Source organism: Nycticebus coucang, chromosome 6, assembly GCF_027406575.1.
Source record: "Nycticebus coucang isolate mNycCou1 chromosome 6, mNycCou1.pri, whole genome shotgun sequence".
Taxonomy (NCBI): domain Eukaryota; kingdom Metazoa; phylum Chordata; class Mammalia; order Primates; family Lorisidae; genus Nycticebus; species Nycticebus coucang.
In genome coordinates, this window is record NC_069785.1 from 43,968,253 (window position 1) to 43,994,403 (window position 26,151).

At 49.1% G+C, this 26,151-nt stretch overlaps 2 protein-coding genes across 2 annotated transcripts in view; both read right to left on the minus strand.

Annotated features, from left to right (window-relative positions):
* Positions 1 to 4,614, minus strand: part of SPTBN5 (spectrin beta, non-erythrocytic 5) — a 44,744-nt gene extending 40,130 nt beyond the window's left edge. Inside the window, exons 1-4 of the mRNA XM_053595541.1 lie at positions 4,599 to 4,614; positions 4,042 to 4,160; positions 3,650 to 3,817; positions 1,109 to 1,225 (exon numbers count right to left, since the gene is read on the minus strand). Of these exons, the coding sequence (XP_053451516.1) occupies positions 1,109 to 1,225; positions 3,650 to 3,817; positions 4,042 to 4,152 (396 nt within the window). The 5' untranslated portion in view covers positions 4,153 to 4,160; positions 4,599 to 4,614. The remainder of the gene's footprint in view (positions 1 to 1,108; positions 1,226 to 3,649; positions 3,818 to 4,041; positions 4,161 to 4,598) is intronic.
* Positions 4,615 to 9,011: 4,397 nt separating this feature from the next.
* The window catches only part of EHD4 (EH domain containing 4), a 90,336-nt gene continuing 73,196 nt past the window's right edge, over positions 9,012 to 26,151 (minus strand). Inside the window, exons 5-6 of the mRNA XM_053596145.1 lie at positions 18,549 to 18,713; positions 9,012 to 12,043 (exon numbers count right to left, since the gene is read on the minus strand). Of these exons, the coding sequence (XP_053452120.1) occupies positions 11,507 to 12,043; positions 18,549 to 18,713 (702 nt within the window). The 3' untranslated portion in view covers positions 9,012 to 11,506. The remainder of the gene's footprint in view (positions 12,044 to 18,548; positions 18,714 to 26,151) is intronic.

The following is a 26,151-nucleotide window of genomic DNA, read 5'->3' on the forward strand; positions in this document are numbered from 1 at the left end:
TCCTGGTCTGTGTCATCCTCACTCCAGAGTCCCCTTTTCTCTCCCATTATCCCCCTGTTTTCCCCTCCCATGGTTCTCTCCTGTGCACGCCCTTTCTCCTTCGGTTCCTCAGAAGCCCAACCAGAGCGGGCTGCACTTGAGTGGAGCAGGACAGGTGCCTCGTGCTGGGAGGCCAGGTGAGGGAGCAGGGCCAGCCTGGCCCAAACACTCTGAGTCATCAGGGAGGAGGCCCAAGGGGGCTGTGGATAGCACAGCCAGCAGGGAGGATGGTGGCAGCTTAGGGGTAACAAGCACCTGCTGCTCCCAAGAAGACGCTTGTAGGGTGCACCTGCAGCAGGCTTTGGGGCCTAGTGAGGTGTGTTCAGCTTCCTCAAAGGGCAGAGGTAAAAATTCTTTCATCCCTTTGGTCCCTGACAATGCTCAGCCCTGGGGACACAGGCAGGCAAGGTTCCTGCTCCCCTGGGACTCATAGTCACACTATAAGTTTCCAGGGTCCTCTTGGATTTGTGCCAAATTTGTGGCTTCTTTTTCATTAGTGTTTTCTTCTCTAGGGTGCCTTTCCTAACCTACTGGAGTTGAGTTTTAGGTGGGATTTTTGGAATCCACAAAACTGTGAAAATTGATAAATATAAGGACTTTGTATTCTTTCTGATCCAGTTGTGGGAAAAAGAAGTAGAATAGAGGAAGATGGGGTCATGAGGGAAATACTGTCTCTGGTTTTCATGATGCTGGGGACCTTATAAACCTCCAAAGGTGGGAGCACCGTACATTTCATTTGCCCCAGTGGTACACTGCAGTTCAGTGGGAGTTACAGAGGCTCAAGCAGAGAGCAACACACGGGGCTGGGGGCAGTTGCTGGGCAGGCATCCTGACTCTATGCCTTGTGAATAGGTTTGAAGCCCAGGGCTCTAGTTCTCACTTTAGCATGCTGTAGTGTCACCGACATTCTGGGTTCTTTATCTGTGGTTGAAAAGTGAATATTGATTTTGTGGTTTCTGAGGATCTGTGGTGGGGAATCATAAAAGCCAGGTGGATCTGCTCTGTCCCCAGGGTCCTGAGGCCAGGTTAGGGCTGGGCTGGGGTACTACACAGTGGGGCTGAGACATACCCTGTCCAAGGAGATGTGGGAAATCTGGAAACGCAGAATAATGACCCAGATGAGCCCCAGGATGTGCGTCTGGTCTCCATCCACGATGTTCTCTGGCCCGATGAGGGGTATTGGCACCTGTAGGCACAGTTGGCTGGGCTAAGCCTTGAAGCCTGTGGTCCAGTGGGTGGGCAGGACCCTAGAATCCATCCTGCCCTAGCTGTGAGGTCCCCCAGGGAGAAGCAGGTAAGGGACAAGTCCAGGAAGGCAAAGTCTTCCTGCTTGGTTGGAGCCTTGGCCCCATACCCACCTGGGCAAAGCCCTAACCTGGGGGCCTGGGGTGGACCACTGGAATGGAAGAATTCCCCATGTGTGGGCTACAGGTAATCCCAGGCCAAGATCCGTGGTTCAGCTATGGAGGTTCAAAATATGGGGTCATAACTGTCAATATAGGAACCAAACAGACAATACCAACTGTTGCTCTCATTTCCAAAGGTGTCTTGGCATCTCCAGGGGATTGCTAGGTCCCTGCTCTCACACCAAAACTCAGCTCTTTTCATCAGTGCTCTGGCTCCCACAGAGCAGGTAAAAAAAACTCCAGTTTCCAAGCTCCACTTACTCAGAGTCTTTTGGGCCAGGGCCCAGGAATTTGCATTAGAACCTTGAGTGGTTCTTAAGTGAGCTAACATTGAGAACTTCCTGCCCTCCATCTAGCCATGGGAAGGGTGAATGAATCAAGGGGAGAAGGAAAGAGACAGGATAAACATCAAAGCTCTGCGGGATATGGCCCCTCCCCCCCTCCCCTCTGGCTCCATCTTCCACTCTCCTGAATCACACACCATCAAGGACTTTAGTTCCATGGGATTCTAAGTGTAGTCCTTGGGGCCTTTGTACTGACTGTCTCTGCAGTCTGAAAATATTATCCCGTCACGTAGCTGCATGGCTACTCACCTCTCTTCTAAGTCTTTACTCAAATGTCACTTTTTCTATAAGGCTTACTCTGACCATTTTATTTAAAATCAAAACCTGAGGCTCCACTCCTGTAGCTCAGCGGCTAGGGCGCCAGCCACATACACCAAAACTGGCGGGTTCGAATCCCAAATCTGCTCCCACCAGCTCGTGAGAGCTGATCCTCCCAACTTCCTGTTTAGCGATGTCATACTGGTAGCTTGAACTTGCTGTGATAGAAGTATTAATACCGTAGAAATCAGCAAATACTACAAACCAGAGCCTTTATTCCCTCAGAGAGCCCATCATAAAACATTTACCAGCACAATGCTGATCTGGGTTCAGTTAATCTGTCTCCTGTTGAAACCATAGGTTCTTCAGAACGCCCAGAGCATGGTCAGGTCTCCGCAAACGCGTGCAGTGCACGTTCTGCCACTTACTGTGTGCTCGGGGGCAACTCTCTCGTCCTTTCTCGACAGTAGTTGCCTCATATGTGTATAGAGACAAGGATGTCACCTTCACAGTTATCAGTGACATGCTGTATATCAAAACTTGGGGACAGGGCAGCACCAGTGGCTCAAGGAGTAGGGCGCTGGCCCCATATACTGGGGGTGGCGGGTTCGAGCCTGGCCCCACCAAAACTGCAAAAAAAAAAAAAACTTGGGGACAGCTGCAATGCCTCTGAAAAAAAGCCGTGGTGCTCACATCTTTCCCAAGTTCCCAGAGACAGATGACTGGCTCGCAGGGTCATTGTCCCTGGGACCAAATAGGGACAAGCTGGGGCTGCAGACCCCTGCCCCCTGCTTTGGCTCCTTCCCTCCCTGGCTTTTCTCTGGCATGCTGGCTCCCAGGCACTGAGTGTAAGTTCCTTTCCCAGACCTAAGTGATGGGCACACATACTTAGGCTCAGTGACTTCACAGTTTCCAGGGACAGCCACCTCCAGGAGTCCTTGATGCTCCCAATTTTTGGTTCCGAATGACCCCTGCACAGGGCTCCCTTTGCCCTGCATCACCTTGCATAGTCCCCACACCCTGGCCATGAGGGTCCTTCTGTGTCCCTGAAGCTCTTGTCTCCTTTTGCTGGTGACCTCTTTGACGGGTCCCTTTCTTAAAGGTAGCTTTGGCTCCCTCCTACCTCCCTCCTCTTCCCTCACTGCCAGGCTGCCTGTCCAGGGCGCCGCCTTTGTTTCCTGCTCCCCACTGGACTCCCACGGCTCTACCTCTGGCCTCTCCTATGGCCAGTTAATCATCGGTTTTGCCTGGTGAATAATTCTGGGCCTGTGTTTCCTCACTTATGAAATGAGAAAGTTAGGAGAATACTGAGGTCCTTTTGGCTGAGACTCCTGCGCTTCTCTCTTCTCACAGACAGGGGCACTTTCAGTCCCGGTAGGGCTGCATCTTGTTCCTGCCTCAGGAGGTGGGGTCCCTCCAAGTCAGGGGTTCTGTATGGGGCAGGCTTAGCTTCCTGTACCTCTGTGTCCCACCTGCTCCTCCTTTATAGAGGACCCTCCTCTGCTCTGCTGTGGCCCAGCCCAGGAATGATGCTTCAGTCCTTCAGCCTGTCCCAGCTGCTGCCCCCGCACTTGACCCTGAAGCCCTCTCCATGGGGCTCACCTTGGACCTGAGGAAGGCCAGTGCTCGGCTGCTGTTCTCCAGAAAGTGGACACGCAGGCGGCCCTGGCTGGGGGGCGACAGCGCCTCCCCTGAGATGAGCTCCAGCAGCCGCAGTAGGTGGGCGCCATCAGCCAGCTCTGCATAAAGGTTCTGGATCCTGATGCCCACCTGGGGAGAGGCCGGGGGAAGGTGCTAGGTCTGTTTGCCTCATTCTTCTCTGTTTGCCCCATCCTGGGACCTGGGCGGTACAGCCCAGAGAAGCAGCTTTGGAAGAAAGAGCTCTGGGTCAAGAGAAGACTCCAGCAGGTGACCCCACAGCCTGTCCCCCAGGTCCAATGGCCAGAGCTAGGGGCACCATAGGGTGGGCTATGGGGTGCACTGGCTGTGCTCACCTGGCCGTGCTGGAAGATGTTGTTGATCCAGTTGGTGAAAGTCTTTTCCTGCATCTGCATGTGCTGGGCCTGCAGCTTGCGCACGTGGCCCATCTCGTACTCACAGTCCATGGTGGAGCCTGAACCGAGTGGGACCCAGAGCTCTGTGGCTGGGCCTCCTGCTGCAGGGTGTACTGGGCATTTGGGGACTGACCCACTACTAGGACTGCAGCTTTGGGCATGAGGGGCCACTGGACATTTCCCTAAGCCTAGAGACATGGGGGCATGGAGGTCAGGGGAGGAGTTGGATACTGATGACCACTCTGCCAGGGGCCTGGGGGGCTGCCTTGCCAGATTGTCCCTGTTTTTGGTGGTGGTTATGGCTTGGAGCTTAGCTATGTAAAGTCTGGTGCTTCTGGCTGGTACCACATGCTTGAATGGCCCAAGGCCCCCTTTGCCCCACCCTACCTTCCTGATGTTTCTTCTCAGAGTCCCTGCTGCCAAGTACCTTAACTACAGTTGGCTGTTGCTCCTTGGGTTGACTAGGGCAGGTGGAAGGAATACAGGAAACTGCCTACCTTGGTGATGTCTGGGTCCTGGGGAGGAGGCCCTGCTGGTCAGTTGGTGATGGTATTTAGCAGGGACCGCACAGGGAGGGAGAGCTATCAGGAGAGGCTGAGGCCGTGCCACAGCCCTCCCCGTGAGCCAGCGAGTCAGGGTGACTGCACACAGGCAGCATTGTCCTCCCACCTGCCACAGGGCATGGCCCAGACAGGGAGGGGGTGGCTCAAGAATGCTCTAGGCCCAGTGCCCATCCTCCTTCATCATCCTGCCCACCCTCTCCTGTTGCAATTTCCCCAGCTCTAGATAGGGTCTTGGCCCCAGGACACAGAACCCTTGGGACAGCCTGTTGGCTCTGGGTGGGAGAATGATGGGGCCCTGAGGTCTGGGTAAGAGGCACCAAAGGGCAGAACCTCTATTGGAAACCTGGGGACCCACTGCCCAATCTGGGGCTGCTTTTCTTCACCCCTGCAGAGTCCTCTTTGTGAGGACCCACGTCGGGGATGAAGCCCCTGGGAATAGCTCAGAGGGAATCCTCAGACCCCAGGCTTGGGTTTCCAAGGCCTGACAGAGGTGTAACATACTTAGCACAGGGTTAAAGGGTGGGTGTTCTCTCAAACCCAAGGGGCTCCCCCAGGAAGGGGTGAGTTGGAATTGCAAAGGCTGTGGAGTCTCCTCTAAAGTCAGAGACATGGCTCTGGGGCTCTGCAGAGCTAGCTGTGGCCCAGGGTATAGAGGCAGGGGATGCAGGGGGAGCCTCCTTGAGCACCCTCGGACCGCAAGCAGAGGAGAAGCAAATTCTAATTCTGGTGGTTTTACACAGTTGTCTGGCCAAACTCAGGGTAGCAATCACTAGGCTATGTCTGCGGGCACCTCCACCTGGCGGCCCCAGAGACTCTGACAGGAGGGGCGATACCCCTCAGGCAGGAGCTCCTGGCAGCCAAGGCCCAAAGAAGGGTGGCAGCCACCACCTGCCCTCCAGAGCTAGGCCTGAGCAGTCACACTGGACCCCCCCAGGGACTGCAGTAGGTAGAGAGCTATGCTGAGAAGTGCCGTAGGCTTGGCCTTGTCTCTGAGAGACACTTCCTCTCCTGTTGCACTCTCCCCTCCAACTCTCTCCTGCTGCTGGCTTCTGGATACTAGAGATGGGCCTGTGCTCCCTACTCACTGACAGCTGCATCTATGCCTCCAGAGCTCCCCCATCTGCTCTCACTGCCCCTGCAGGGCCTCAGCACTGCCCTTTGCCTATGTCCCACCACCGCTGCTGTTTCTTTTCAAAGCACAGCTCTGTGTGCACCTGGGAAGGTGCCCCATTGCCTACTGGGAAGGAAAACCCAGGCTTGTCAGACTTGCTGGAACAATGCCTTTGAAGGCTCCCAGTTTATCTAAGCAGGCTCATCTGTCCCCACTCACCCAAGGGTGCTCCCTGTGATCCTGCCTCCATTTTCTGGGCAGGAGCATTCCTGTTCCAAGGCTGGGCATCAGCTTTCTCTCAGCTTACAATGTCTCTTTCCTTTCCTATTGTCTGCCTTCACCTGTCTTATAAGCCCAAGTAAAACCCTGCTGTTTCCAGGAAGCTCCACCCCCCATTCTAGGGATAACTAAGTTGTTTCTCCTCCTGTTAAGGCCCTTGGCCCATGGTATCTTGTGTGGTGTTGTGAGCACCAGGGGACAGGTTGAACTGCATGATAGATCTCAACAGACTGTGCTGTATTTGAAGTTGTTGGATGGGGCTGGGAGACTGCCTTTCTTCCTTCCTAGCTCAACTGCAGCTAACGCCACTGTACACCCTGTGAAGACCAGTTCCTCTCTGGCCATGACTGATTATAGCCCCTAGAGAAATGAGAACCCTGTTAGTCAGTACAAAGTTTGAATTATTCATATTGCAAGTAAAGCTGAAATGTCAAGTTGAACTGGTAAAATGATGTAAAGTGAATGTATTGGCCCACATAACTGAAAAATCCAGCAGGAATAGGACTTCAGGCGAGATTTGATCCAGCAGCTCAAATGTCACCATAGGCCTGGATTTCCTCTGCCTTTCTCAATGCCTCCTTCATCTTCATGTTCTACAGGGTGACTTCGGCCAGGATGGCCTCCAACCTCTGCCTCCTGCAGCTCTGGACAGCTCTGGACACTTCCCTGAACGCCATTGATGTTGTTATGCCAACAGGCTCACTTCTTTATACTGCACGGTTCAGAGAAGAGAAAACACTTCCCCAGAGAGCTGGAACAGAAGTCTGGGGGTCTGGCACTCACAGGTTTTGATTGGGTCATGTGTCCATTCCTGAACCAATATCTGTGACCAAAGGGATGGGGTTTCTATCACTCAAATCTCATGGCTCAGAGTGAGGATGGGAAGGGGTGAGTGCTCTGCAAAGGAAATTCCAGCTCTAGATAACCCGAAAGGTAGATAGTGTCAACGGGAAAAACCGATGTCTGCTATTGTTGGGATATACCTGTGAGGTGTGGTGTGAGCAGAAGCTGTGCCAGCCACCTAGGGGCTCTTCCCAAGCCTCCCGAGAAACTGCTCAGGCATGCTTTGTCCCCAGCCTGTCCTTCAGTCCCCTGAAGTGCCCACCTCCATGACTCCCTCCTTTCTTGGTTTCCAACCAGGAGGTGGGCTTGGGCCTCCCTCCAGCCTGTCTCCACAACCTGGTCTCTGATGTCTGTGTTGTCCCCTCTGCCCTCCCGGGCCCTCAGGTGGTGGAGCTGCTTTCCTTCCAGAAGAGCCCCATTTAGGTAGGCTCCTGTTTCCCACCAGAGGGCTCAGGAAAAGATGAGTGGCTTACAGGCACAGGTCACACCTCTACCTCATTTCAAACTGGATACAGGGATCCACACTTCACCCCTGTGGGGCTGGCATGCTCCCACTGGAAGCCAGAGCCAAGGGGAGAATGGTAGTGCTTTTCCACAAGTTTATTAGTCAGCAGATTGTTTTTTTTTTTTTTTTGACACTTCTAAGATTACAAAATGAAAAAAAAAAAATAGAAGCACTGTGTATTAGTTGCATTGGTTAATTGACATGTAAACCGATACACGCTTAAATTAGGCCAGTTTGTACCTGAACAAACTCAGTGGTTATGTGTCCTAAGAAGGCTATTCTGCTACATTCCACGAGGAAACAAATGTAAAATGCTTTCCTCATCTTCAAGGCAATTTGTCCTGGGCATAAGGAAGGGGCATTAAGAGTGTGAGGTGGAAACACCCAGGCAGTAGTTGTGTCCCTGGGCAGTGGATTCCAGTATGTGGCCTCTGGGTGTGGCAGAGAGGTGGCGCCCTCAGAGGCCCCACAGAAGCATGGGAGGGGACTGCAGACAGGGCAGCTGGGCCAGGGTTCTGCCAGGGCCTTTCCTGGGCCTGGTGACAAGGGTGAGGATTGGGGGTGGCACAGGAGGCATTTTGCTTCTCCTTAGCTGCTGTCACCCCCCTGGACACCCAGCCCCACGATACAGCCTAAGAATTCAACTCCTTGAGCCATTGCCCCATTCCAATGTTCAAAAGATGATGGAGTCCCACCCTGGAGAAGCAGATGAACGGCCCTACCCTGTGAAGCATGCTGCTGCTCCTGGGCTGTCCACGTATGGTGTTGGGAGTGTGGGTGTTTCTACCTCACACTCTTGAGAGGAAAGAGCTGCCAGATGCTGCCAGGTTGGGGCGTGGGTAGAAGCAGGTGGGACATCTGTGTGTCCCCAGGGAGCTGGGGAGTTTCAGCAAGTCTTAGTGCAACATTTCTTTGCATATGGGGTCAGGAGGACCCCACTGGCAAGTTGACAACTTGGGACTTGGCTTTGGGAGGAACAGGGTAACACTTTCCTCTCTAAACTCAAGACTGCAAGGCTTGTGTTATGTGATGCTATATACTGTGTAGAAAGTAGGGCCTCGACGTTCTTAGATTTTTTTTCTGTGGAGAGTACTAAGCTAGTCTTACAGTTCTGGACTTTAGGCACTTCCATCCTCCCTGCCACACAGAAACATGCTGGGCAGGGGGTTTGAAAATTGGGGTGGTAGGGGAAGGGCAACACAGCCTAGGGGAGCAGAGACCATAGGGGTGGCCCCACGGCCCTGCTGTGTCGGGGATAACTGGCAGTTATGCCATCCTAGGAGATACAAGTCGGTCCCCATCCCGAATGTTTCCTACTGTTTTCCTTTTCAGTGAACTTCTCATGATAAACGACTTCATGTTGTAAAAGAAGATATTAAGGAAAGTGGATGCACAATTTTCTTTTTTCCCCCCAAGAACATCACCAAGTCCCAGCAGAGAAAGAATCCAGCTGCCAGAAGTCTCTCCCATCTGAGGGAGTGGGGGTTGGGAGGTCACATGCCCTGGGAAGGTTCCTTCCACGGGGAGACCAGAAACCTCAGACAGCTGCCCCCCCCCCCCAAGAAAAGCGTTCCTATGTGTCTACACAGACAAAACGTGGCATGGTACACATTGATAAACTTTAAAAATACTCACATGACATACATATTTATAAAAATGTATGTTTATATATGACAATTGAGCAGAGTTAAAGAAGAAAATTCTGAATGGAAAATCAGCCCTCACTGGCATCTCTAAGTCTTTGGACAAATGAACTCGCTCTCCTCCTCAACTTACCCTTTGGTGGCCTCTGCTGTGTGCACAGACTAGGGGCAGTCCTCCAGCGCTCACAGAACTGTCTGCTCACATTATAGTACTGGAATTAACAGTGTTTCTTTTCTATGTATTTTGCTTACTTAAAAGTTCTCATTATGAGACTAAGAAAGTCATGTTATGCATTTACTTCTCCTAAAACTATTTAGAAAGTAAGGGCGGTGCCTGTGGCTCAGTGAGTAGGGCGCCGGCCCCATATGCTGAGGGTGGCGGGTTCAAACCCAGCCCCGGCCAAACTGCAACAAAAAATAAAATAGCCGGGCGTTGTGGTGGGCGCCTGTAGTCCCAGCTGCTTGGGAGGCTGAGGCAAGAGAATCGCATGCATAAGCCCAAGAGTTAGAGGTTGCTGTGAGCTGTGTGACGTCATGGCACTCTACCTGAGGGTGGTACAGTGAGACTCTGTCTCTACAAAAAAAAAAAAAAGAAAGTAAAAGTAGTCTTGGCGCTTGTAGTACAGTGGTTATGGCGCTGGCCACATACACTGAAGGTGGCAGGTTCGAACCTGGACTGGGCCAGCTGAACGACGACAACTGCAACAAAAAGAATGGCCGGGCATTGTGGCAGGCACCTGTAGTCCCAGCTACTTCGGAGAGTGAGGCAAGAGATTAGCTTGAGCCCAGGAGTTTGAGGTTGCTGTTAGCTGTAATGCATGAATTGAGACAGAGTCTCACCTTGGGTGACATGGTGAGACTCTGTCTCAAAAAAAAAAAAAAATTAAAAAAATAAAAACTATTTAGAAAGTAAGCTAGGGAATATGAGGATTGGCATCTGGACATAAATGCTTCCCCTCTATCAATACGTATATATTTGCTCTTAAATCTTCAGCTCTGGTCTTGATGTCACCAGAGGCAGGTGACAAGAAAACCATTATATGGTTTTTGGAAGGTTCGGTGGGACTGTTCTGATTTCATTCATTTCTGGTGCCAGCAGGGCCCCATTGCTATTTTGTGTCTTTTATTGCATAAATAATAATGTTGAAAGGCACCTGCCTCCCCCGCTGGTACCCACAGAGTGAGGAGGGTGGTGGTAAGAATGAATCACCTTCTGACACGGGCATCTGAATAAGAGGTCCAGGGAGGTTTACTCAGGGGATTTGGGGAAAGAACACTCAGAGCCAACACAAAGGTATTAAGTGCCCAAATCCTTAAAGGAAAGGGTTTTATATGTAAGATTCCACTTTGTTTCTATATAAAGGTTTTTATCCTGCAGAGGGGAAAAAACATCACTGGACATAATAAATGCCTGTTTTTACAAAAACAACGTCTAACTTTGGCAGACTGATCTCTTCTACTCACCAGCCCAGGACAAGGCTGGTCTCTCATTCACCTGTGTCCCTAGGGCCTGGGACACTGCACACAGCAAGACAGGTTTTCACTGAATTTAAATCCTGTCTTCAATCAAGGCGGTTTGGGGATATTTAATGGTTGAGGGACAGAGCCGCTGAGGAGAACCACCTCTTTTCCTTCCAGACTGCAACATGACTTGAAATGCAAACTGGAAATCTTGCCGGGGTTAATAATGGTTGTTGAGTTCCAAATTCCTAATCAAATACAGCTTTACTGGGAAGGCTGCAGAAGGAAGGCCTAGGAGGGCTGGTGATCTGGTCAGCAGGGTGCTGGGAGAGAGGGGCCCGGGGGCTCAGCTGCCCACTCTGCTGGGTCCTGCTGAAGGGATGGGGTGCTCAGACACAGTGCATTCTCCTCCCAAACCCGGGAGCATTGGTCTTCTTCTCTTTGGTAGACAGTCTGGAGAGAGCAGAAACTCTGCTCTATTTTTTTTTCCCCCACTCTAAATATAGAAGAAAACAAAATAAATTAAGATAGTCTTTGCTGCCTCCCGGTGCTGAGGAACAGATAGGTGCTCTGAAGGTCATTCATGATGACAAGCAGCCCAGGGAGCCCCAAAGACCCAGCTACTCCTGGCAAGCCCCAGTCCACTCCCCCAAGGTTCCTGGGAGTCCACCAAGCCCATCTCCATGTGTTTCTCCAGGCTGCCGAGTACTCTCTGGACAATTTTCCTTTCTTCGCAACCCTTCAATCTCCTTATCCTTCCTTGGCACTCCCTACCAACATTTTAATAGAAACTCAGAGAATTCTGAAGGTGAAAAGACCTTCATCTTTTCTAGGTGAAAAGTCCAGTGTCTGTCCTCCCCATTCTACAGATGGGGAAACTGAGGCATAGAGCAGGCAGTGCCTTGCTCAAGGTCCTTCAAAGAGTCAGTGGCAGAGCAGGCCTCAGGCCCAGGTCCCCTGACTCCCCTGCCGTGGCCTGCCCAGTCCTTTGGCCAGCACCTTAGTCAGCCTTCGGCAGGGACTTCCTATGAGAGGGGGGCACAAGGTGGGGGGGCAGGCTGTTGGGCAGCTCGTAGCCATCGAGTTTGATCTTGATGAGGTGCTTGGCCAGTGCGAACTCCTCCTCGTCCAGCATGCCATCGCAGTCACAGTCGGCCAGCTTCCAGATCTTGCCCAGAACACTGTTGGGCAGCTTGGAGGTCACCATCTCCTTCTTGGCGTTGACGCCCGATATCTTGCCGTTGACGGGCGACAGAGTGTAGAAGAGCTCATCATAGGCAGGCTTGTCTTTGGCCACGACCCACTCCTCCTCGTCGGCGCCCTCCTTGGCGCCCTCCCCATAGCCCTGGTTGAAGGGGCCCTCGGAGGTGCCCTCGAAGGCGCCGCCCTGCACGAGCTGCGTGGGCATGCTGGTCTCCTCCTGGCTGATGAGGCTCATTAGGGACGAGATCTTGCTGCTCAGCATGTTGTCTACGGCCTCAATGAGCTTGGGCTTCAGCGAGTGGAATTTGGTGAAGTCGTAGTTCTCAAGCTGTTCCTGCAGGAGGTAAACCACAGGCTCGGTCAGTGCTCTGACTTCAGGAGGGAATGGGCAGGGACAGCTGGGGAGATGATTCCTGCCTTAGAGCGGACATCCCACCATGCTCCTCCACAACCCTGTGCGTGTGTGGGGGTCCCCATATTCAGACTCACTACATACAGGAGTAATTTTTTGCAACAAGAAACAAGTTACATGGGATGTAACAAGGCTTTTTCTGCAGTAGCCAATCTCTGCTGGTAGTCATACAGGTGACAGCAACTCCCAGGACTCAGAGAAACCCTCTTTCACCTGTCTCAAATGTTCTAGAGAATCAGTACTTTCTTTCTAAGTGACTTTACTAAACACTTCACTTGATCTTTGCAATGATCAGGGAGTGAGGAAGGGCAGATATTGAATCTGTTTTTACAGACAGCTGCATGGGGTGTCCTGGTGGAGTCGAGACTAGAGCCCCTGGCTCCTAACAACGCTTTCCATACTGGAACATGGAGCTGTGACCGAAGGACGACATCTAGGTAAAACAATTATTTAAAGACTTGGTTTTTAGATCAGCTTAAAATGTGGTTTAGGGTATGTTCTCACTGGCTCTAACCTCTTCTGAATGAGCCCAGGAGGCTACTCAAGTAGGACCCTGTAGGAACAGCCCCACCAAGGCACGGCCTGCTCAGATTCATGGAAGCTACCTCACTACCCCAAGCACCTACTTAGCCAGGGCCACGCAGAATCTGCAGATACAGAGTAATCACCACTAATCAGCTGGTGATTAGTAAAAAATATGGACAAATAAGTAAAAGTTGAAAGTAGGAGGAGGGAGAGAAGCAGGGCTGGGAGGGGAAGTATGTGAACCCAGCCAGCAGGGCTGAGGACCACTGGCCAGGTGCGAAGTTTCAGCTTCTCAGGAGAAGTAAGGTGTCAGCAAATAGAGCAGCAGGAGGAAACAGCAACTGCTGGCCAGGAGGGACAGGACGCCACAGTGGCTGTGTGGATGGTGCTTTAGAAACAGCTCTTCCTACCTTGGTTCTCCTTGTTTACCCATCCATCTGTCCACCCACCCAACTTTTATCAGTCATTTGCTATGCATCAGACCCTGTTCTGGGGCCTGGTAATATACATACGAAAAGCCATAGTTCCTGCTTTAAAGGAGCTTGCCTTATAAAGGAAGGAAGGACATTCCAGTTGTTTAGTTCCCACTTGCTTTTGAAAAGGACTTAACCTTAAGCTTTAAGTCCATGACTAGAAAGAAAAATAAAGTAAAAAATTTAAAAAGGACTTAACTTATAGAGAGAAAAGGATAACATTGTATATGAGAAAGTCATGTTTTGGCTTGGCGCCTGTAGCTCAGTGAGCAGGGCGCCGGCCATATATACTAAAGCTGGCGGGTTCGAGCCCGGTCCAGGCCTGCTAAACCACAATGACAGCTGCAACCAAAAAATAGTCGGGCAATGTGAAACTTAGTAAATGTAGAATATAAATGTCTTAACACAATAACTAAGAAAATGCCAGGAAGGCTATGTTAACCGGTGTGATGAAAATGTGTCAAAAGGTCTATAAAACCAGTGTATGGTGCCCCATGATCGCATTAATGTACACAGCTATGATTTAATTAAAAATAAAGAAATAAATAAAATAAAAATAGAAAAATTAAAAAAAAAAATAGCTGGGCATTGTGGCAGGAGCCTGTAGTCCCAGCTACTTGGGAGGCTGAGGTAGGAGAATCGCTTGAGCCCATGAGTTTGAGGTTGCTGTGAGCTGTGACGCCACGGCACCCTACCAAGGGTGACAAAAATAAAGAAATAAAAAGTCATACTTCTATCTGTGGTGTGGGGGTATGTCAGCCTGTTTAGCTGTCAGCTCCGTCCCACCACCATCTGAAGTTCATGGCTTCACTTCCAAATATCCACACAGAATTCCTGCCCTGCCACACGCCCTAGAGACCACAATGTGGAAATAATCTACATGTCCACCTACAGAGACAGGGTAAATGAACGGCCGCGCTATAAAGTTCGATTTTATGTAGCGTGGAAAACCAGGTCATTAAAAGGGAGAGGAAGGGAGACATCATAGCAGATGGCTAAGGTTAGAAAAAGACTCCCTGTGAGCACAGATTGGGGTGTCCCTGGGGGCATTCACTATCTCATTGCTATACACAACACAGCCCTCACTGCCCAAGGAGAGAAAGTAACCTGTTCATTCCAAGAGAAACATTCTGGCCCTGAACTGTGAGAGTTATCTAGGGCTTTACATGAGGGGCATCAAACCTAATGAAAAACATTTTCAATGGCAATTTTACCAAATAAATGCAGAAATATCCCAGGTATAATAGTTTATTTTTTTATTTTATTATTATTGTTATTATTATTATTTGCAGTTTTTGGCGGGGGCTGGGTTTGAACCTGTCACCTCTGGCATATGGGGCCAGCGTCCTACTCCGTTGAGCCACAGGCGTTGCCCAGGTATAATAAGTTTTTACGTGGACCGTTTACGGACAATTCTAGCAGTGGCCAAAGATAGGCCATTTAATTTTCTAGAGATGAGGCAGGGAGATTCTTGAGGAAAAGTCAGACCTGAATGTTTTGGACAAAAGCAATGGTAACAGGATGTTGGGGGTAAAAAACCCCAAATTGAGAAAAAATTGGTAGGCAAAAATAAAAATGAAAAATAACTTATCATCCCATAACCCAGCGATAAATAATCTCTGCTTGCTACTTGGGATACTTTTCTTTTCTTTTTTTTTTTTGTAGAGACAGAGTCTCACTGTACGGCCCTCAGTAGAGTGCCGTGGCGTCACACGGCTCACAGCAACCTCTAACTCTTGGGCTTATGCGATTCTCTTGCCTCAGCCTCCCGAGTAGCTGGGACTACAGGCGCCCGCCACAACGCCCGGCTATTTTTTTGTTGCAATTTGGCAGGGGCTGGGTTTGAACCCGCCACCCTCGGCATATGGGGCCGGTACCCTACTCACTGAGCCACAGGTGCCGCCCAGCTTTTCTAGCCATTTTTATACACACACACACTTTAACTGAAATAATACCACACTGTTAAACAACCTGTGTTTTTAAGAAACAATGTGTCACATTTTTCTGTGACATTAATTCTTACATTTATTTATTTATTTATTTAATTTGAGATAGTCTCACTCATTTGTCCAGGCTAGAGTACAGTGGCTTGATCATAGCTCACTGTAACCTCAGACTCCTGGGCTCAAGTGATACTCCTGCCTCAGCCTCCGAGGAGCTGGGACCATAAACACATGCCACAATGCCTGACTAGTTTTTCTAATTTTAGTAGAGACAGGGTCTCACTCTTGCTCAGGCTGGTCTCAAATTCCTGAGCTCAGGCAATCCACCCATCTCAGCCTCCCAGAGTGCTAGGATTACAGGTGTGGGCCCAAAACCTTATTCTTAATAGCTGCGTGATACTGAACTGTATGTCTGTGCTACACAGTTATTTATTTACCCTGTCCCTGTGGTTGGATGTGTAGGTTATTTCCAATGGACAGTCCACATTGTGGTCTCTAGGGCGTATGGCAGGGCAGGAATTCTGTGCTGATATTTGGAAGTGAAGCCCTGAACTTTAGATGGTGGTGGGATAGGGCTGACCACTAAAACAGGTTGAAATACCTTTAGAGAAGGGCCCCCAACACTTTCTCAGGCAGCAAACTCTGTGACCATCACACCACGCAGAGCTGGGCTGAAACCCAAGACGTGGCCTGTGCTCAGCTCAGAGCAGTGAGGTGGTGTAGGCCTGCGTTCTATGGTGATTTCTGGTTTCTATGTCCTTCATCCTCACTGACATCAGCACTAAACAACATGGCCTGCACTTTAGGCTCCTGCTGCCAATGTCTCAGATAGTCATGGGGACTGAAAAGAGGATGCCAAGCAGGTGGAGGGCAGGCCTGCCCCCGGGATTCCCTGGGTGCATTCCTTCTGACCTTATTTTCTCATGAGTGAGCCTACGCTTGGAGCACACACAGCCCTGTGTCTAGCCAAGCAGAAGGAGGCGATGCCCACTCAAACCTCCCACCAGCCTAAGGGACATGGATCCAGACTGCAAACATCTGAAAACCAGAAAGGGGGAATGGCCATGTGTTAGCAGAAGCTATTCCTGCTCTGGAGGGTAGTAGGAAGTAAATCCTCCACTCATGTCCCTGTGGTCCACCACAGGCCTGACCAGGGAGTGGGGGTACGTGTTAAGCTGTTGTCATCACTGCCCTACCCCAGGGTGGATCCAAAACAATTCTTTTTATTGTAATAAATACACACTGGGGAATTTACAGATTTGCCCATCAGCAATTGTATCCACCACGCCCAGGATCTTGGCACTGCTTCCTCTCAAAGAGACAAAGGTCAGTTCCCAGCCCAGTCCCCAGCCAGCCTATACCCTGCCCACTCATGGCCAACATTGTCCAGGATTAGTTTTCAAATCCATACAAAGGTCCTAGTAGATGGGGGCTGACTCTGCTGCCCTCTGCTGCTGAGATGCTGCCAATTCAGCTCTGGGATCTAAATTCTCTCTCTAGTTATTTCTTTTCCAAATACCTTTGGCCCTATTATCACCCCCTCCTTTTTTTTTTTTTGAGATAGTGTCTCACTATGTTGTCCTCAGTAGAGTGCTGTAGCATCACAGCTCACAGCAACCTCAAACTCTCAAACTCATGGGCTTAAGGGATTCTCTTGCCTCAGCCTCATAGCTGGGACTACAGGTGCCTGCCACAACGCCTGGCTATTTTTTTGCACTTGTCATTGTTGTTTAGCAGGCCTGGGCCAGGCTCGAACCCGCCAGCCTCGGTGAATGTGGTCGGTGCCCTACTTGGGAGCTGAGCATTTTTTTTTTTTTTAAAAGCACTATTTATCCCCTTTTAAGACAGACTCTCACTGTTTACAGTGCTGTGGCCTCAGCCTAGCCACAGCAACCTCAAACTCCTAGGCTCAAGTGATCCTCTTGCCTCAGCCTCCTGAGTAGTTGGGACTACAGGCACCTGCCATAGTGCATGGTTAATTTTTCTTTTTCTTATAGAACTCTTGAGTTCAAGTGATCCTCTTGCCTTGGCCTCCTTGGGATTATAGTACCACCACACCTGGCCTATATCCTTGCTGGAAGAAAAAGTACATTTCTGTTTTTATTCTTAAATAAATATAGCTAAATCATGTATGTACCAGACACACTCACCTTGAATCTTGGCATCAAGAGCTGTCATCAAAACAGTAAGAATAAGGCACCTCTAAGTGTCAAAACTTCCCCTCTGGCTGCCTGCTGACCCTCACCTTCACCGCCTGATCATCCCTTCTTCCCGCTTTCTCCTCCTCCTGCCTCCAGATGCACCTGCCTGCAATTTTTAGGCTGCAGGTGATTTTAGAGCTCACTCTGTGGCCCAGGACAGAAGATAGTAACCAGTAGTCTCAGCGTGTGGCCAGTATGCAAGTGGGCTTTGTTTGACCTATGTAGTAATTTTGGAAAGTCTGAGCCAAAATTTGAAAACCAGGTAATTTACAAATGCAGATTTCTGGCTTCTTTTGACCGAGGCAGGCCCATGGGGTACCAGAAATTCTGAGGTCTCCACTCTGGTCCCATGTGGGAGCCCTGACAAATTTTCATTGCACCCGTAGACTCATGGCCTCATTGTGAGACACTTCTTAGAACCCATATTTCTATCAAAAGTGGAAAGATAAAAGACAGCCAGAGAGGGTGACATGGTTTCTCCAGCCTGGCCTGTTTTACTTGTTCATGTCATCGCTGGTGGCTATAGGCATCTGAGTTTGCATCACTTTATAGAGAACTATGGCTCCCCATAAAGATGGGTTTTGGCACTGGACAAGAAGATGGTCAGCCTGGCCCTGTGAGGATGACCCAGAAGGCAGATGGGGACCTTGCTCAGGAGGACATGCTCATCTAACATTAGCACAGGGTGGTGGACACACTGCTCAGCCCAGGGCTGGCTGCAATTAGCACCCATTCACACTCAGCTGGGGCTGCCAGGACACAACTCAAGAGAGGCCCTGAAATCAGACCAAAGGCTGCCCAATGCCATCCTTTAAGCAAAATCCTGTGTCCAGTGCAGTCCAGCATGTCCACAGAGCCCCACGGCCCCCAGGGACCCTTGAGCTTGCAGCAGGAAGGCCACTTGAGCACTTAATCGCAAGTGCAGGGCAGGGCCAGGTGGGGCTAGAGGCGGCTGCCCTGGGTGAACTTCAAGGCCACTCCCAGCTCTGATTCCCTTAGGTGAGAGAATTCTGAAAAACAGATGTCTCTGTAACATCAAACCATCCTTCCTGAGTGTAGTCTAAGAGGGCTTCATTTCATTTACCTTTTGCTACTTGTCCTCTTTTACTCCCGCATTTCAGAAGGCAGGCTACTTCTGCTTAATTCATAGCCTGCTATTATGGATCACCAGTAGGAAGATGAGTTCATTGTATTCTCCTTGACCCTAAACCACAAGCCTCTCATGTGTCCCCATGACACAGCATCCCCGCCCTCTGCCCACGGTATTGCAATAGGGGCCCATTACCTGCATCGCCTTGACTTCAGGGAAGTCTCCTGCAGAAATCTGGTATTCTCGTTGTAGCTGAATGTAGATTTCTGGTAACCTGCTGATAAGCTCTCTTTTCTTGTTTTCCTTTCCAAACACACTTGGCATCTCCTTCTTCAGGTGGCTGATGATGTAGGCATGTACCTAAAAGGGCAGGTGAGGATGTGTCGCGCAGAACAGGCAAGACGGCATCTTACATGCATTGTAACACACAGGCACCCACACAGAACCACGGGCCTCATTCCCTTCCTCTCTGGGGAATGAAGCCACCTAAGGGGGCTGGAACACAGGACAGACTTGGGGGAACCATATCTTACAGTTTCGCCTCACCTCTGAGTGGCGGTGCTGGTGGGGCCTGGCTGGGAAAGCTCTTAGTTCTGGGGATTAACCAGAAGACCCAAGAAAAAGCTTCACAAGGGCTGGTGCCTGGGAACAGCAGGAAATGAAACTGGAGGCTGCTAGAAATGGCTGATCTACATGGAAATCTGTGCCCAGTGAGTAATGAGAATTCCTGTAACCTCCCTGTAGACCCTGAGATCTCCACATGTGGCACTAAAGTCATTTCTGCACAAGACCAGCTGCTTGGGACTAGGCTGGATAGCAGAAAGTCCCTCTGGTCAAAGAGCCCCCGAGCCCTGAGAAGTAAGCCCCAGAAACCCTGATCAGGGCAGGGTTGTGGGAGGTAGCCAGGGGGCTGTCACTCGAGGTGGGTGAGCTCCCTTGGCAGAGCTGTTTGGCCTGTGTCACACCTTCCTTAATATTTCCACTCTCCTGGTGCTTTCCAACTCAGGACATTAAGAAATGTTCATTACAGGGCGGCGCCTGTGGCTCAGTGAGTGGGGCGCCGGCCCCATATGCTGAGGGTGGCAGGTTCAAACCCAGCTCCAGCCAAAACTGCAACCAAAAAAAAAAATAAAAAAAAAGGAAATGTTCATTACAAAAGTTCTCTTTGTGTATCTTGAATTCTACAGAGTAATTTAGAAGTCAAGTAAATAACTAAAATAAGAAAGGATGAAAAACAGAAGAGTGGGTACAAAAAGAAAATGACTATGTAGCTATGGAAAATCCTATTACAGAAAACAGACTTCTACTGTAATCTTGTGGAAGAATGGAAATTAAATAAAGGGGGTAGGCAGATACATTCTGTAGCTCTGCTGAGGATCTCTGTGTGCAGACACGTATCGGGTACAGCCAAAAACATTTTGCTGGGATTTGAACACTAACATAAGTGCGTGATGCAAATGCTGACATGCTCAGACCAAGGAACGACAGCCTTCCACCTGAATAGAAGCATACACTGTGTGCCGCCTGGCTATTGCAGAGATTACTCTAAACCTTTCTGTCACCAGCAAACTTGTTTACTTACTTCCCGAATGAAAATAACTTAATATATTTCTTTTTTGTAGAGACAGAGTCTCACTGTACCGCCCTCGGGTAGAGTGCCATGATGTCACACGGCTCACAGCAACCTCTAACTCTTGGGCTTACGCGATTCTCTTGCCTCAGCCTCCCAAGTAGCTGGGACTACAGGCTCCTGCCACAACGCCCGGCTAAAAAATAACTTAATATATTTCTAAGTTCTTAGAGATAACTAGAGAAATCCAACTTGGGAGTCCTTTATTTATAATAAGAGTTCTAGGCTTTAATCGCTCTTCTGATGAATGAGTGGTAAGACTGGAAATTTCTTTGCTTTAGACGGTGAATTCCTGGTTTGGTGTGTGTTAGGGGGTTGAGAGGGGCTGGGGCTGTGGGAGCCCCCAGGATGGTAAGGGAAAAGACGGCCGCTCACCAGCTGTCATCACATCATTTTCTAGGCCTTGGCCTTGTTGGACCTCTGGATTGGGCATGGATCTCTGGATCTCTCTTGCCTCTGTGCCCAGGCCTGCCCAGCTCTAGAGCCAGGCCCAGCTGAAGTAGGAAGCCCCACAACCACTCTGTCTCCCACACATGAAGGCTCCTACTGAGACCCCCATCCTTGCCAGAGCCCAGGCCTGGAGCAGGTCTCACTAAGCTCAGGGAAGGCTTAGTTCCCACTCCTCAATCCGGCTAATGGCCCACCCAGCCCTAATACCCTCGAGGATGTCACCCTGTTCCTGGACTCTCCCTGGTGTCCAGGGCCTATTTTATCTGGGCTAAACTCAGGTAATGTGCCCCTGCCACACCTCTCCACCAACTGGCACCTGCTCCCTCACCTTAGACCTCTTAGTGTTTACTGGCTGATGATGGGGACTGCTGGGTCATGGCCTGCCCCTGGACACCTGGCTTCCAGTGTCCTGATGAACCTTGGGGCAGATTTTGTGTGCTAAATTTCCACTCCTCCTCCTTCCACCAGCCTGGTGCTTCCTGAGTCATGACCCTCAGGTGCCCTGTTCACGCTGCAGGCAGCTCTCAGGCTCAAATTCCACTTCTAGGAAGTTCTGTTGGCCTGTTCTGTAGAAGTTCTGTCCTGCTGCCTCTGCAAGTCCACCCCACTCCTGTCCTGGGGCATCCTAAGATAACAACCCAGGGTCAGCTTCTATACAGGGACTCTGTGTAGAAACTTTAGGAAGTTTACCAAGTTACAAGGTAAGTTACAAATTTTCCAATTGGTCGAGTATTGAGTCTGGTCTAGGAATTCCTATGACTCCCTTAAGGCAGATAGATGGAGAGCTGGCGCTAGCATTTGCCTGTCTCGTTCCTGCTGATCTAGAGTTCATTACTTTCTGTGGGTATGAATTAAAAATCTTACTGAAGTTGGGCGGCGCCTGTGGCTCAGTCGGTAGGGCGCCGGCCCCATATACCGAGGGTGGCGGGTTCAAACCTGGCCCCGGCCAAACTGCAACCAAAAAATAGCCGGGCGTTGTGGCGGGCGCCTGTAGTCCCAGCTACTTGGGAGGCTGAGGCAAGAGAATCTCTTAAGCCCAGGAGTTGGAGGTTGCTGTGAGCTGTGTGAGGCCACGGCACTCTACCGAGGGCCATAAAGTGAGACTCTATGTCTCTACAAAAAAAAAAAAAAATCTTACTGAAGTTATTGAAAATGTGGATTCAAAGTGACAGTTTTGACTTCTGATGGCCCCTCATTCACTGGACAGCATTTGAAGGTCATTGCATAGGAATGTGGATAAAGACTGCCTGTCATTTTCTAAAGGCGCCTGGAAGTGGAGGGGACAGTCTGATGGCTAAAATCCACGGTCAGCTTCGGAAGTTCACTCCTACCCTTATAGGTTAAAGACTTCTCCAAATAATGCTGGACCAGGGGCCAGACCTTGTGGTGTCCCTATGGAAGGAGGTGGAAATACTGGGACCATTTGTTCTTTATAATGAGAGAAAACTAATTGAGAAGAGGAGGAATGAAGCGGGAAGGAGCTCTGGTGCTGGAAGACCAGGCTCAGGACCCCAGGGTCCTGTCTAGCTTGCTCAGACACAAACTGGAAACAACAACATTCATCTCAGAGGTGTTGCTGTGAGAATAAAAGAGATCATAAGATTCAAATGCACTTGCCTACCAGAAAGAGGAGTATAAACATTACTTGTTCTTATTAACTAATGGCTAACTGCTGACAGCTGGAGGGGTCGTGATACCAGAGAAGGTTCCTAGCTACTTAGTTCTCACCAAACAATTAATAAACTGTCTATATTTGAAAAGTAATAGTATGAATTTGGATCCCAAGTGTTTAATTCACAAGGATATAATACTGGCCACTGGGGGCTTTTGAACGTTCTTATCTTGTTTGATTCATCCTTTCTCGTGTGTAATTAGAAAAGCCCCAAGTCAGCTAATGGTGATAGGTGGGCACAAATCAAAAGGACCAAAGTGACAACATGACACTATTTCTCAGGGCTAATAATTCAATAGGCAAAGGGATGCCTTCCCCTTGAATGTATATGAATGTATATGAATTTCACACACACTCTGATACAAATCCCATTAATGTACCCAGCGATGTGTGCACGTGTGTGTGGGGATGTGTGTACCTCCATGACTGAGAGGCCTGTAATAAGGAGGGGGCTTGGAGGGCAACCCTAGGCAGCGAGTGCAGGCAACTACCAGTGCTTGTGGTTGAACAAAAACCTTGATGGAATTTGGGCTTCGGGCAGCAGCTCAGTGAAAGCAAGTGGGATGGCGTGGTTACACCCTGAGCCATTCTCATCAGTGAACTGAACACAACCTATTGGAGAACTGAAGCTTTAGAAGCCTGGCTGGAAACTTGCAGAGAATATTTAAAATCAGGGGATGGGCTCGGTGCCCATAGCTCAGCGAGTAGGGCGCTGGCCACATACACTGAGGCTGGCAGATTCGAACCTAGCTCAGGCCAGCTAAACAGCAATGACAACTGCAACCAAAAAATAAATAGCCGGGCATTGTGGCAGGTGCCTGTATTCCCAGCTACTCGGGAGGCTGAGGCAAGAGAATCGTTGAAGCCCAAGAGTTGGAGGTTGCTGTGAGCTGTGATGCCACGACACTCTACTGAGGGTGACGTAGTGAGACTCTGACTCAAATAAAATAAAATAAATAAAATCAGGGGATGAGCACAATTAAAAAGTGGGATTATGATGATATAAAAAACTCAGTTAAACCAGAAACCCAAAAGATGAACTCAGGGGGCAATTAGAGTGTGAGACTGTGAGAGGCAGAGAGAAGCAGCTGACTTTGTCCTCCCCGAGCAGGGCTTTGTTACTCTGTTCGGAGCAAACTGGCAGTAATGGCACATATGATTCCAAACAGCCTTAAAGGGGACCTGAGGGGTCCCACACAGTCATTTGAGGTTGACCTTCAAAGACACAGGCTTCCATATATGGGCTCAGGCACTGACACACACATCCACAATAGCTCGGGGCTGCCGACTGAGCTATTTTTAAAGCGCCCCTCTGGACGAGGCATGAAGGTGATTATCACTCACACACCTCTGCCAGCATCCATGGGGTACACAAAACACTTAATTTCTCCACAGCGCAAGTCTGACAAACAGGACAGTCAGGCTCTTCACAGCATAGGTGACTAAGGAGAACACGTTTTGAAGATGAAACTAAATGTCACAAAACTCTTATGAACCCTGAAAATCACTGACCTCCCCTTTTCTTTCTGTTTTACTTACTCCTTCCTCAAATGGCGCCTCATTTTTTTGTTGAGCGAAGATCTCTAAATGGGTGGAAACCTTCCCTATTCTTGGGCAATGTGTTTACAAAGCGTGGGGTCTGACAGTGAACTTGCCTCACATTTTACTTTTGTTCTTTTTATCCCATAAATAGTATTGTTTGAGATTTATATGAATCTAATTTCTTTCTTTCTTTCTTTTTTTTAAGACAGAGTCTCAGTATGTCGCCCTTGGTAGAGTGCTATGCTGTCCACAGCGCATAGCGACCTCAAACTCCTGGGCTCAAGTAATTCTCCTGCCTCAGCCTCCCAAGTAGCTGGGACTACAGGTGCCCACCACAATGCCCAGCTATTTTCTTGTTGCAATTGTCATTGTTTAGCTGGCCCAGGTCAGGCTTGAACTCACCAGCCTTGCTGCATGTGTCTGGAGCCTTAACTACTGTGCTACAGGTGTTGAGCCTTAATTTGGCTATTTTAGTTATAGCTGAATAAAACTAAATTGCACGTTCCATACCCTTTTTGGGCTTTTTCTTTTTTTTTCGCTCTTTTTTTAAGACAGAATCTCACTCTGTTATTCCATGTAGAGTGCTGTGAAATCATAGCTGACAGCAACCTCAAACTCTTGGGATCAAGTGATCCTCTTGCCTTAGCCTCCCAAGTAGCTGGGACTACAGGCGCCCATCACCACACAGCTAGTTTTTCCATTATTAGTAGAGATGAGGTGTCACTCTTGCTGAGGCTGGTCTTAAACTCCTGAATTCAAGCCGCCTGAATCCACCTTCCTCAGCCTCCCAGAGTGCTAGGATTATAGGCCTGAGCCACCAAGTCCAGACACATTTGGGGGCTTTTTCAAAATAGTTTAAAGAATCATGGAACAAGGCTGGGCATGGTGGCTCTGTAAACCTAGCACTCTGGAAGGCTGAGGCTGGTGGATCTCTTGAGCTTAAGTGTTCAAGATCAGTCTGAGCAAGAGCACCTATCTCTATAAATAGCCAGGCATTGTGGTAGGCACCTGTAGTCCCAGATCCTTGGGAGGCTGAGGCAAGGGGATTGCTTCAGCCTGAGTTCGAGGTTGCTGTGAGCTATGACACCATAGCACTCTACCCAGCATGACAAAGTGAGACTCTGTCTCAAAAAAAAAAAAACAATCAGGCGGTGCCTTTGGCTCAGTGGGTAGGGCACTGGCCCCATATACCAAGGGTGGCGGGTTTGAACCTGCCGAACTATAAGAAAAAAATAGCTGGACTTTGTGGCGGGTGCCTGTAGTCCCAGCTACTGGGACTGAGACAAGAGAATCACCTAAACCCAGGAATTGGAGGTTGCTGTGAGCTATGACGCATGGCACTCTACTGAGGGTAATAGAGTGAGACTCTGTCTTTAGGGAAAAAAAGAAAAAAAGAATCATGAAAGAAACCTTGACTGGAGTCTCAGAGTGTGAATAGTCTTCAAAGAAGGATGTCTACTGATGTTAAGATGTGATCTTTGAGGATAACCAAAAACCCACTCTAAAGGTTTCCTGTTCCTTGAACTAGAGAATTGTGAAAAAATAAATAAATAAATAAACAGGAGGGGTGGGGAAAGGAAGAGCAGAGAGAGGGAAGGAGGGAGGTGGGTGGGGTCTTGGCACGTGCCACACCTTTTGGGGGCAAGACATGATTGTAAGAGGGACTTTACCTAACAAATGCAATCAGTGTAATCTGGTTTCTTGTACCCTCAATGAATCCCCAACAATACATTAAAAAAAAAAACAAAACAGAAAAAGTTGAGAAATCATTAAATTTTAAGAGTTCTTTGGTAAAAGTCTATTTTTCACCTTATTAAAATGTCATCTTTATGATGATAACTTGGGTTTGATTAAAATGATGATGCACTTGCTTTATCTGGAAGGCCCATGAATTCTGTTTAATTGTGGTGTTCCATAAATAGACATGCTCCACAACCCAACTCAGGTTTGACACCTATCTCTGAAAATACGTCCTTTGCATGTTTTCAAAATCTCAGTCTGAATTTTGTAGGGTTTTTATAGACAGACAATTTTATAGAATAAACAGATTAATGTAGAAAGCAAGGCCATAAATCTCGATTACAGATGAATGCCTCCTAGACCAAGAAGTCAGAATGATGGGGGGTTGAATCTAAATTTCACCACTTAACAGGTTGTGAAGGCTTAAGGCTGTTATTTCAGCTTTCTGAGTTTCAGTTCCCTCATGTGTGAAATGTGGATAACAATACCAAACTCTGGATAGTTACCAGCAGGATCAAACAAAATAACATGGACTACAAATTGCATAGTTCTGGAACACCGTTGGTGCACAACAGGAAAACTGAATCAAGAGAAAGAAAGACTAATGTACCAAAATGAAAGAATTTTTAGAAAATATAAACACTCCAAAAGGTGAAAAACTTAGATAACTCCTTATCCATTTAAGCAAACACAAGTTCATAAATGGAACATAAAACTAGAGATGGTATAAAGTAGATGTCATCAGCTAGTGGCCAAGGCCATTG